The sequence below is a fragment of the Somniosus microcephalus genome, chromosome 17, assembly GCF_052327205.1.
Source record: "Somniosus microcephalus isolate GS21.2 chromosome 17, FLI_Smic_1.0, whole genome shotgun sequence".
NCBI lineage: Eukaryota > Metazoa > Chordata > Chondrichthyes > Squaliformes > Somniosidae > Somniosus > Somniosus microcephalus.
Window position 1 is genome coordinate 93,345,215 of NC_141003.1, and position 13,034 is coordinate 93,358,248.

General features: G+C 42.8%; 1 protein-coding gene across 5 annotated transcripts in view; it reads left to right on the forward strand.

Annotated features, from left to right (window-relative positions):
* Positions 1-12,474, forward strand: part of LOC147105924 (protein piccolo-like) — a 917,910-nt gene extending 905,436 nt beyond the window's left edge. For 4 of the 5 annotated variants that reach the window (XM_086010851.1, XM_086010854.1, XM_086010852.1 and 1 more), the window contains one exon: positions 8,873-12,474. In XM_086010851.1, coding sequence (XP_085866977.1) covers positions 8,873-9,046 — 174 coding nt within the window. In that variant the 3' untranslated portion in view covers positions 9,047-12,474. The remainder of the gene's footprint in view (positions 1-8,872) is intronic. The other variant, XM_086010855.1, reaches the window with a different exon arrangement.
* Positions 12,475-13,034: the final 560 nt, after the last annotated feature.

Sequence of the window (13,034 nt, forward strand, 5' to 3'; positions counted from 1 at the left end):
ACCTTGCCAACCTGGAGCAGCTGCTCACTAGATTGCAGGAATATGGGCTCCGAGCTAACCGCCCCAAATGCAAGTTTTTTAGAAAAGAGATCTCGTATTGTGGCCACGTTATCGATAAAGAGGGGTTACATAAGTCCCCAGCGAAGATTGAGGCAGTAGTCAAGGCTCCAGCACCGGAAAATGTGTCACAACTGAGGTCGTTCCTCGGGCTGGTAAACTACTACCATAAGTTCTTGCCAAATTTGTCTACAATACTACACCCACTGAACACCCTACTGCAAACTGGGGTGCCATGGAAGTGGAGTGACGAATGTAGACGAGCTTTCCAGAAGAGCAAAACACTAATCACATCGAAAGAGGTATTGGCCCATTACAACCCAGCATTACCAATTCGGTTGGCATGTGATGTGTCACCCTACGGCATTGGAGCGGTGCTGTCGCACAAATTCTCGGACGGCTCATAGAGGCCAATAGCCTTTGCGTCACGATCACTAACCTCAGCCGAGCGTAACTACGCCCAGATTGACAGGGAGGCCCTCAGCCTAGTGTGGGGAGTGAAAAGGTTCAATCACTATCTGCACGGGCAGAAATTCACCTTGCTGACTGATCACCAGCCTATTGCCTCCATTTTTAATCTGAAGAAGGGCGTTCCGGTGATGACTGCGCAACGACTACAAAGATGGTCACTTTTTCTAGGGGCGCACCACTATGAGATTGAATATAAGGGCATGAAACAGCATGGAAATGCTGATGGGCTATCACGCCTGCCACTGCCTACTGCGGAGGAAGCACCAGCAGTGGATCCTGTCGAAATATTCCACTCGACTATAGTTGAATACCTACCGGTAACTAACACTTGTATCGAAAAGGAAACCCGAAATGACCCGACACTGTCTTGGGTATATGATTTGACGGTGAAGGGATGGCCAGCACATGGCGACTCACTGTTGCCAGCATTCTCGACAAGGAGAGAACAGCTGTCAGTGTGCCGGGGGACCTTGATGTGTGGATCCCGAGTGGTAATTCCACCCAAGTTAAGGGATAGAGTGCTCAATGAGCTTCATGAGGGTCATCTGGGAGTGGTAAAAATGAAAAGCCTAGCCAGGGCTTAATGTGTGGTGGCCAGGAATCGATAAACAAATCGAGGACCTGACCAAGAGCTGTTCAGGATGCCAGAAAGTCCAAAATGCACCACCACAGGCCCCTCTACACCCATGGGAGTGGCCCTCATCTCCATGGCAACGGGTGCATATTGATTTTGCTGGTCCATTCATGGACTCAATGTTTTTAATAGCCGTGGATGCGCACTCGAAATGGCCTGAGGTCATCAAAATGTCCTCCACCACCACGGAGAACACTATTGCAGTCCTACGGACCATTTTTGCCAGGAATGGCTTGCCAGAACAGATTTGCTCCGACAACGGACCACAGTTTGTGTCCGAAGAGTTCCAGAGGTTCTTGAAAAAGAACGGGGTAAGGCATTACACATCCGTCCCGTATCATCCAGCCACAAATGGATTGGCTGAGAGGTTCGTACAAACCTTTAAGAAGGCAATAAAGGCTATGTACAATGACAACATTCCGCTGCAGCACAAGGTGGACAATTTCCTGTTCCTCTACCGGAATGCGACACATGCAGTCACCAACCAGGCCCCAGCCATGATGTTCTTTAACCGAAGGTTAAGATCTCGCCTGGATTTGCTCAGACCAAACGTACGAAGAGATGTTGAGAGTAAGCAATTCCAGCACATCCATGAGAAGCCAACAAGGAGCTTCAATGTAGGGCAACCAGTCTTGGCTCGCGACTACCGAACAGAAAAATGGCAGCCAGGAACGATATGCACACGGCAGGGCCCGCTAATGTACACAGTGGACGTTGGGGAGAGCATCATGAGATGCCATGCTAACCAGATCCTAGAGTCACAGGAACAAGTCAACCCCATGCCTCGCCCATACGTACCTGGTGATGAACCCGACGTACAGGTCGCATCTACCCCAGAAACAGTAGCATCGGAAGCTGATGAACTAACCGACGACAGGGGGCCAGAATCGCCTCCGCACCAAGAGCAAGACACTCGGGAAAGGTTCTATCCAGAAAGGGTCAGGAAGCCTCCCCAAAGACTGAATATGTAAATAGACTATTTTCAGCTAATGTTGCATGTTAAAAGTGTTAATTGTAATTAGTTTGATATTTAATTGTTAAATGAGTGTTATGGTACTGTTAATCTAAAAGGGGAGGAATTGTAATGTATATACCTTTAAGGGGGGAACTACTTTTTACAGCTCATGTATACTGTAGTACCGGCAGTGACCACACCTGTATATAGCACTGAGTAGTAATCTGTACAGTTAGTTCCCGTTTGAGCCACGTTGAGTAAACACCTGTTGTACCATTCTCCGCAATCTGTGTCTTATTATACACGGACGCAACAGGGTCGATTGGGCTTATACTCGCTGGAGTTTAGAAGAATGAGAGGGGATCTCATTGAAACTTATAAAATTCTGACAGTGCTGGACAGACTAGATGCAGGAAGGATGTTCCCGATGGTCGGGGAGTCCAGAACCAGGGATCACAGTCGAAGGATAAGGGGTAAGCCATTTAGGACAGAAATGAGGAGAAATTTCTTCACCCAGAAAGTGGTGAACCTGTGGAATTCTCTACCACAGAAGGCAGTAGAGGCCAATTCATTAAATATATTCAAGAAGTAGTTGAATATATTTCTTATGGCTAAGGGATATGGGGAGAAAGCAGTGAAAGGGTACTGAATTTGGATGATCAGCCATGATCTCATTGAATGGCGGAGCAGGCTCAAGGGGCTAAATGTCCTACTCCTGCTCCTATCTTCTATGTTTCTATGTTTCACCAGGGCCCTATATCATTGCAGTAAGACGTCTTTACTCTTATACTCAAGTCCTCTTGTAATAAAGGCCAACATAGCATTTGCTTTCCTAATTGCATGCTGTACCTGCATGTTAACTTTCAGTGATTCGTGTACAAGGACACTAAGGTCCCTCTGAACTCCATCATTTCCCAATCTCTCACCATTTAAAAAATACTCTGCTTTTCTATTTTTCCGACCAATGTGGATAACTTCACATTTCTCCACATTATATTCCATTTGCCATGTTCTTGCCCACTCACTTAGTCTGTCTATATCCCCTTGAAGCCTCCTTGCATCCTCCTCACAACTTACATTCCCACCCAGCTTTGTATCATCAGCAAACTTGGATATATTATGTTTGGTCCCGTTTTCCAAATCATTGATGTAGATTGTAAATAGCTGAGGCCCAAGCACTGATCTTTGCAGTACCCCACTAGTTACAGCCTGCCAACCCAAAAATGACCCGTTTATTCCTACTCTCTGTTTTCTGTCCGTTGAGTATTCTGTGCAGTTTTGGTCACCTTTTCTGAGGAAGGATGTTCTTGCCATGGAGGGAGTGCAGCGAAGATTCACCAGACTGATACCTGCGATGGCAGGAATGATGTATGAAGAGAGATTGGGTCGATTGGGCTTGTATTCGCTAGAGTTTAGAAGAATGAGAGGGGATCTCATTGAAACTTACAAAATTCTAACAGGACTAGACAGACTAGATGCAGTAAGGATGTTCCCGATGGCGGGGGAGTCCAGAACCAGGGGTCATAGTCTAAGAATAAGGGGTAAGCCATTTAGGACTGAGCTGAGGAGGAATTTTTTCACCCAGAGAGTGGTGAACCTGTGGAATTCTCTACCACAGAAGGCATTTGAGGCCAATTCGTTAAATATATTCAAGAAGGAGTTAGATATATTTCTTAAGGCTAAAGGGATCAAGGTAGCCCACTAGTCACAACCTGCCAAACCGAAAATGACCCGTTTATTCCTACTCTGTTTTCTGTCCATTAACCAATCATCAATCCATGCTAGTAAATTACCCCCAATCCCATGAGCCCTAATTTTGTTTAATAACCCCTTGTGTGGCACCTTATCAAATGTCTTCTGAAAATCCAAATACACCACATCCACTGGTTTCCCCCTTCTCTATTTTGCTAGTTTCAACATCAAAGAACTCTCAAAGATTTGTTAAACATGATTTCCCTTTCAGAAATACATGTTAACTCTGCCCAATCCTATTATTATTTTCTAAGTGCCCTGTTACCACGTCCTTAATAATAGATTCTAGCATTTTCCCTACTACTGCTGTCAGGCTAACTGGTCTGTAGTTCCCCATTTTCTTAATCGGCTTTCAGTCCCATTAATTTCTCCAGTACTATTTTTTTACTAATATCTTTCAGTTCCTCAGTCTCACTAGACCCTTGGTTCTCCGCTATTTCCGGGAAGTTTTTTGCGTCTTCTTCCATGAAGACAGACACGAAGGCTGCGATTTTTCCTATCGATGAGGCTTGGTGACAGGACAGCTGCCTTCCGGGTTCCAGTCATGCCCCCAATGACAACAGATGCACAGACACGATTTTGCATCAATTGGCCTTGTTAAGCCCGCCGTGCAGGCTTGCCAGCGAATTAAGAAGAAGCTGAGGTCTGATGACGTCAGTTGATGACGCGTCATCTGCCGGTTTTCGTATGGGGCCGCGCACAATTTTTTTTGACAGCTGATTTTTCCGTGTTTGACAGCATTGAGGTGCTGCCAACACTGCCAATCACTGTACAAAGGTGAGCCCTTGCACCCAGGCTCTCCAGTGACCCCCTCCTTAGGCTAGAACAGATGGCAGCTGCAGATGAGGTTACAGAAGTGATCTGTCACTGGTGAGCGAGGTTCTCCCAATGAGGTGGGACTACACACATAATCCAAAACTTCTCACCTACAGAAACGTGTAAGGGCTTGAATTTCCAAGCCCCGAGGAGGCGGGTTTGGAGGCGGGAGTGGTGGGAAAATTGCAGAATCAGGGGGCAGGAACCTACAAGTAGGTATCCGACCTGTGCTGGGAGCCGCCTCCCCGAGGCGGGAAGGGGATTAGTGCCAATTAAAACAAGCAGTTTTTTGCCTAATCCCTATTTTTAGCCCTGAAATGTGGGCTCCCCAACGGCTCCGAACCACGCCAAGTTAGCAAGGCAGACAGTCGGTCTGAAGGGGTTGGAGGGGTCGAGATGTCTGTTGTGCAGGTGAGTGATGGGTGCATGTGTGCAGAGGTAAGTGTGTGAGGTAAATGTAAATTGTTTTAATAAGTTTTACTTACCTTTACTTTCTCCTGCAGGCTTCCTCCCTTCAGTTCTTGGGAGTCCCTCAGCTCACCGGCACAGAAAGCAGAATGGCCGCTGAACTGTCAGAAGCTGCAGCCTCTGCTTTCTGCTCAGGAGCGATCTCTAACTGAGTCTGAGTAGAAGGACTCGAGTTAGATGACAGATTGTCAGAGTTTGACAGTTTCACAGAGCCGTCAAACGCTGATTTTTCATCTGTCAAAAGCTCTTGACAGATGAAATGTCAATCGCTGACATCACCAGTAACCAGGTGTCCCTTAATTGGCCTGCTGAGCCCGCTGGGCGGGCTTAACAAGGTCAATAAAGGGAAAATAGCGTGGGTTGGCCACAAGTCGATGGAGGAGGGACTACAACCCAAAAAGTGGGAGTCCCGCCTCCAAATGCTTCCCATTGACAAAATCCAGCCCTAAATGTATTAAAAATGATTTTCCCAACATTTTGTTACCTCTGAAACTCACCAGTGTACCATTGGATCCTTCACACCACTTCTGCAGCTGTCATCAATGCAGAAACATTACAGCAGACTCACAGCACACCACACTTAACCTGACATGGTGTCAAGACATTGGGAAGCCCACAGTAGAACTGTCAAAATTGCAGAAAGCCTCTTAACTGCCTGTTAACAACCTGTTAACAAGCAATTAAGTGCCTATAATCCTCTTTCCGCCGCTAGGTGTTAGGTCCATGCGCAAATCGGGGACCCGACCTCTGGGAAAATTGTTTGGAGGTGGCTTGATAGCAGGTTTCCGACCCGCTGTCAATCTTTGCGATTTTGCCGGCCCTGAGCACCGGCAAAATTCCGGCCAAAATATTTGTTTAATTTCTCTGTCATTTCCTTATTCCCCATTATAATTTCTCTCTCAGCCTGTAAGGGACCCAAATTTACTTTCGCTAATGTTTATCTTATTACATACCTATAGAAGCTTTTAGAGTCTGTTTTTATGTCTCTCGCTAGTTTACTCTCATATTCTATTCCCCCTTTCTTTATCAATTTCTTGGTTCTCCTTTGCTGAATTCTAAAATCCTCTCAATTCTCAGGCTTACTATTTTTGGCAGCATTATCAGCCTCTTCCTTCGATCTAATACTATCTTTAACTTCTCTTGTTAGCCAAGATTGGACCACTTTTCCTGTGGGATTTTTGTGCCTTAAAGGAATGTATGTTTGCTGTAAATTATGTATTAATTCTTTAAATGCTAGCCGTTTCTCGTCCACTGTCATACCTTTTAATGTAGTTTCCCAATCCAGCTTAGCCAACTCGCCCCTCATACCTATGTAGTTTGCTTTGTTTAGATTTAAGAACCTAGTTTTGGATTTAACTAAATCACTTTCAAACTCAATATAAAATTCTTTCATATTATGGTCACTCTTCCCTAAAGGTCCCTTTACTACAAGGTTATTAATTAACCCTTTCTTGCTGCACAATACTAGATCTAAAATAGCCTGTTCCCTATTTGGTTTCTCAACATACTGATCTAGAAAACTATCTTGCATACATTCCATGAATTTGTCCTCCACACTATTACTGCAAATTTGGTTTGCCCAGTCTATATGTAGATTAAAGTACCCCATGATTACTGTATTACCCTTGTTACATGCGCCTCTAATTTCCTGATTTATACACTGCCCTACATTACAACTACTGTTTGGGGGCCTATAAACAACTCTCGCCAATGTTTTTTGCCCCTTGCTGTTTCTTAGCTCCACCCAAACTGATTCTACTTCTTGATTTTCAGAGCTAAGATCCTTTCTCTCTACTGTCTTTATCCCATCTTTTATTATCAGGGCTAAACTTCCTTTTCCATTTTGCCTATCCCTTCTAAAAGTTATGTATCCTGAAATATTTAACTCCCAACCTTGGCCACTTGGCAACCACATCTCCGTTATGGCTATTAGATCAAACCTGTTCATTTCTAACTGCGCTATTAATTCATCTATTTTGTTGCAAATGCTTCATGCAGTCAGATATAGTGCCTTTAGCTTTGACTTATTTCTCTTTTTCCCTGATGTCACCTTAGTCACTGATGCCTTATTACCTTTGTTACTCTCTCTGGCCCTTCCTGACCCACTCTGCTTATTTTTACCCAAAACTCTACTCTGCTCTAGAGCCTTGATATTTCTCTCTCTGCTTTTACATTTATTCTTTCCTGAATCCTCCCGTCAACCCCCCCCCTTCATTAGTTTGAAGCCCTGTCTACTGTCTTAGTGATTCGGTTCGCCAGGACACTGGTCCCAGCCCGGTTTAAGTGGTGCCCATCCCAATGGAACAGCTCCCTCCTTCCCCAGTACTAGTGCCCCATGAACTGAAACCCCTTCATCTCACACCATTCTTTGAGTCACGCATTTAAACCTCTAATCTGTTTGTACCTATGCCAATTTCCACGTGGCTCAGGTAACAATCCAGAGATTATTATCTTTGAGGTTCTGCTTTTTAAGTTGGATCCTTGCTCCTCAAACTCCCTCAGCAGAACCTCATCCCCCTCCCACTCCACGTTCTTCTCCAGCTGCGAGGAGATGTCTTTAACCTGGCACTGGGCAGGCAACACAGCCTTCGGTAGTCCAAGTTGCAGCTGCAGAGAACAGTATCTATCCCCCTGACTATACTGTCCCCTACCACAACTACATTCCCTTTCACAAAGAGTCATAGGGGGAAAAGTTTGGTTGGTTAGCACCTTTGGGGGTGCTTATGGGGCGCTAGGAAATTAGTGCCCGAGTGCGGCGATTTTAGTGATGCTTGCGAAATTGACCAGTCGTTTTGCAGCAGCGCTAAAAGCTACCACCATGATTTCCTGTGCCCGCAGATCGTGACATCAGTCGAGTGTGCAACGCCCTGGACCGGATATTGAGTCGCACCCCCTGCCTTAGCGCCTGCCGCTAGGAACGACAGGTAGAGGGGAACGTTTTCAAGGTGGGAAGGGGCTGGGGGAGCGCTATTTAAAGGCAGGCACTTCATGCCTTTTCTTGTCAGCAGACTTTTTGGTACACACAGGTCGAGAGGGAGAGAGATGTCTGGAGAGATTTAACGCTGTCCTAAGGAGTTTTGGCCCTCAGCACCACTTTTGAGGTTCCTAAGTGCCGAGCTCTTTCCCTGGGCCTAGCCATTGGCGCTTCCAACACAATTGCTTTAGAGGTCAATCCAGGCCGAGATTCAAGGCTGCAATGAGCAGGGTGTGGCTGAACTTCAAGGGTTAAGTTACGAGGAGAGATTACACAAATTAGGATTGTATTCCCTAGAATTTAGAAGGTTAAGGGGTGATCCGATCGAAGTTTTCAGGATATTAAGGGGAACAGATAGGATAGATAGTGAGAAACTATTCCACTGGTTGGGGATTCTAGGACTGGGGACATAGTCTAAAAATTAGAGCCAGACCTTTCAGGAGTGAAATTCAGAAACACTTCTACACTCAAAGGGTGGTAGAAGATTGGAACTCTCTTACACAAACTGCAATTGATGCTAGGTCAATTGTTAATTTTAAATCGGAGATTGATAGCATTTTGTTAACCAAAGGTGTTAGGGGATATGGGCCAAAGGCAGGTATATGGAGTTAGATTGCAGATCAGCCATGATCTCATTGAATGGCGGAACAGGCTGGAGGGGCTGAATGGCCTACTCCGGTTCCTGTGTTACTATGTTCCTATACTTCAATATGATAGGATTAACCACTTGCTTTCTCTGTTTTAGATTTTGCTAGTCTCTAATGGTGGGAAGTTCATGAGGAAGACACTGATTGGCGAGGCATATATCTGGCTGGACAAAGTGGATCTGAGGAAGAGAGTGGTTAACTGGCACAAGTTGTTAGTCAGCTCAACAGAAAGCCAGCGAGGAGCTGCACCTGGTTTCAATCTGCAAAACTGACAGCATTATCATGTGGAAAGCAGAAATCCAGCTCTTTGATCCTGTCTTCTTGTACAGCTAGGTTCTTCTAGAAGGGCAAAGAGAATGTGTCCTAGTCTGTTTGGACTGTGGCTATCATGCCTCACCGAGGTCTACAGTCTTACGTGGCTCAGAGTGACAGCATTTAAAAGGAAGAAACCAGGTTGTAATATACTTACCGCCCTCAATGTGTATAAATGTAAAGAAAGTAAAATGCTGAAAGGAGTAATATACATCTGTAGGCAGGTGCTGATGCATCAAGTAGAGTCTAGCTGAGACAAAGGAGATCTGGTAATGGAATTTGATCCTTTGTATGGGGAGGTTTGTGAAGATTGGTCTTAACAGGTGCAGAAAGTTCACATTACCATGCCACACATTCCAATGTGTGAAAGCTACCTTTTACAGGTGAAAATATCAGTATATCGTTCAGATATTCAGTCGCACACACAAACCTGCAGTATTTTTGATGGTATGAAAAGATTCTTACAATTTGTATTGTTCAAAAAAAGTATCTCTGAATTAAAAGTATTCAGGTTTTTGTTACTTTACAACAAAAATGGTTGTTGAGGGAGCAAGGTGAGAACTGTTGTGAGTCAGAGATTATAAATGGAACATGTGCATTTCAGACGAGGCCTTTTTCTGTTGGGGCTGAATGTGGATTTCTGGCACTGAAGGCTGGGCTGATGCTCTTTTGAAGGCTATGTGTGGATTGCTGTAATTCTGACATACTCAGGTGAAGGACTAGATATGAATCATAAGCAAAAAAATAAATAGGTACTGGTTTAACAAAAGGAAGAAGGCAGAATAATTTTGTATTAAGTTGTGGACATAATATAAATTATAGGAAGAGTTAAATTGTCTGACAGGAAACTTGAAGGTAATCACAAATCATTCTTAAATTTGACATTTTCTAGGCAGTTTATTAAATCCTACACCGGGCTTGTTACTTTCTTCCCAGAATTGCAGATCTTTGTTTAAACAATTTGATGGAAGATTTGCTAACCTGCGAATGTGTGGGGTTTGAGTAGAGTGATTAAGTGTCTGGCAGTACACTGAAGGCCCAACTTGATTGTTCCAGTATGTACCAGAACTGGCCAGTGGGATGCTGGGAGATCTCTAATCATCACCAGTTAGCAACACAGTTGTTATATCATGCTTTACTTCTGGTAGAAAAATGGGTTTTCTTTTTCAATCCTGACTTGCGATTGGTTCCAGAGTGCTTGCTAAGGACATGTGCATGATTCAACCAATTTTCCTACTATTGCTGCCCTTAATGTTTAATTGAGTTTTATTGCTGCTTAGTCATATTCAATATTCATATGGTCAATTCTGTATATATGTGTGCGTGTATATTTTTGGGTGTGTGGGGGGAGGGAGGCTGGGGGAAGAGTCAATCCTGAAGTCCAATTGTGCAGTAAAGAGTTTGGAATATGCTTCCAAAGTGTGTATGGTCTGTTCTATACATAAATACATATATATATATATTCACATATATATTAAAAATAAGACTTGCTCAGTTTGACTGGAGGTACTCTATGCAAAACAGACTCTACAAATTTTGGATGCATTTGTTAAAAAATGAAAGGAGGTTAGGATTAAGCTGTGAGTAAAAGCACATTGTATGTTTTCTTATCGTGTTGCACTCTAATGCAGTGACGTGTACAGCATTTACAGTGGAAAAGGTTGTGCTGATACTAGATTAAATAATATGTTCACTGTAAAAAAAAAAGGTGGCTGATAAATAGATTAACCAATTGCCAGGGAAAACTGTGCAGAATTTCCTTCGTAATCCATGATTTTAAAGAGAGGGTATTCCTTTTGCTTGCCTACACAGGCTTTATGTCGAAGTAAAAAAAATTGCAACAATAAAATCTAGATAACATTTTGTCACTGCCTGGCTTGAACATTCCTATGCAGCATTTGTTACGTGTGTAAGAGATGATTAAATGACATTGTGTCGTGGGTAACATAACTTTTATTAATGGTACTTTTTAGATCTGACACAATATAATATTTCTTAGGAATTATGTTGCTAACAGTTTTCACTCCAAACATTCTACATTTAAATAAAAATATAATTTATAGAAACAAGGAACTGAGAAAATAATTAAAACATTCAAGATGACAGCAATTTCACAGCATGCCCTGCAGGCCATTTATATCAATCGATGTTATCGATATGGGTTATCGCAGTAATGCCAACCATCATGAATGGCAGCTGTCTTCATTTCTGGGTGTATGAGGAGGACATCAAATTTACTTGCATACTGAGGTTATATTTCCTAAAGTATCTTTAAAAGAATTTTTATTTCCAAATGAGAAAACAAAAATGGAAAACAATTGAGATTAACAGCGTGAATACATTCCAGTTTTATTGAAAGTTGGAGTGAGACAGGGATCAATTTAAAATAGAAATATAACATTGGCTTGCCTTTATTTAAAGATGTCGGTCTGATACAAGCAACTGGAATTTGTGTTTTTAATGCTCCTGGTTTTGATTTTTGAGAATAGTCTTCAATTTTATTGGACTTTCGACAAAAATCTGTCTTGAAATAATTGTTAGTGGTGTTGGTAAGAAAACTGTAGGGATTGTATTTAAATACCTTGAAGTACAGCCTATGTAGAGCTGCAGAAAGGGCACTGTTTCTTTAATACCATATCGTTGTATTAATGCTGTTTGATGTCTGTTTTAGTGAACCCTATGCCCATTAAACCTTACCTGATGGATGAGTGTCCTAGTTGTCTTAAGTATGAATAAAACATTTGTCTGATGTGAATAAGGTGGTCCCTTTGTACCATGTAAATATAAATTTTTTTCTACAGCAGATTTTGAACCTTTTTTTTGGTCTGACATTCAGCATGTGAATGTGAAAATGTACTGGTTGTTTGAAAAAAAACTTAGACAAAAAAAAACGTTAAAAAAATCCACAAAACGCTATTGTGTATAATTGTTCCAGGTGTTCAGTGAAGTGCTGAGGTGCTCATTGATGGCTGCATTACATGTCTGCTGTCAACCTTTCAGTACCTGTACAGCAAACCCGTTTACTTTTTGAAAATTAATTGCAGTTGTCCCTGATTTTAAAAACAGTCATGTATTGCCACACTTCTGATCCACTTGTAGATGTTGCATGTTTTGTGGGTGCCTCATTATCTTTCATTTTTAAATTAAGTTGAATTTTTTCGTTGCTTCTACAAAGAGAATCAACATGAAGGTTGTATAAATAAAGATGATTATTCCACATACCTGTATAAATAATGCTTGTAAATCTGTCTGGAATCTCATTCTATGTAAAGATCATAATGTCATGGTTTTGTGGTTGTACACAGGGTGTTTCTAGAGGCACTAGATGCAAACTGTGGTGTATAAAGGCTGTTACCCTATCCTCACTAATAAATATTGAAAAAAACAATGTCTCCTTTCTGGGTTACTTGAGTTTATTCATTGGGGTTAATTTTTTAAAATTATTTTTATGATCAACTATTAGAAAAAATACAATGGTCGGGCCTTTACATATTTAATAGAATATGATACCTGGCCAGAATAATGAATAATTACTCAAGGTGTGGTCTCACCAAGGCCCTGTACAACTGCAGCAAGACATCCTTGTTCCTGTACTCGATCCCTCTCGCTACGAAGACTAACATACCATTTGCCTTCTTAACCGCCTGCTGCACCTGCATGCTTACCTTCAGCGACTGGTGCACAAGGACACCCAGGTCTCGTTGCACTTCTCCTTCTCCCAATCCATTGCTGTTCAGATAATAATCTGCCTTCCTGTTTTTGCCACCAAAGTGGATAACCTCGCATTTATCCACATTATACTGCATCTGCCATGCATCTGCCCAATCACCCAACCTGTCCAAATCGTACTGGAGTTTATCTGCATCCTCCTCACAGCACACACGTCCACCCAGCTTTGTGTTGTCTGCAAACTTGGAGATATTACAGGAAGGATGTTCCCAATGGCAG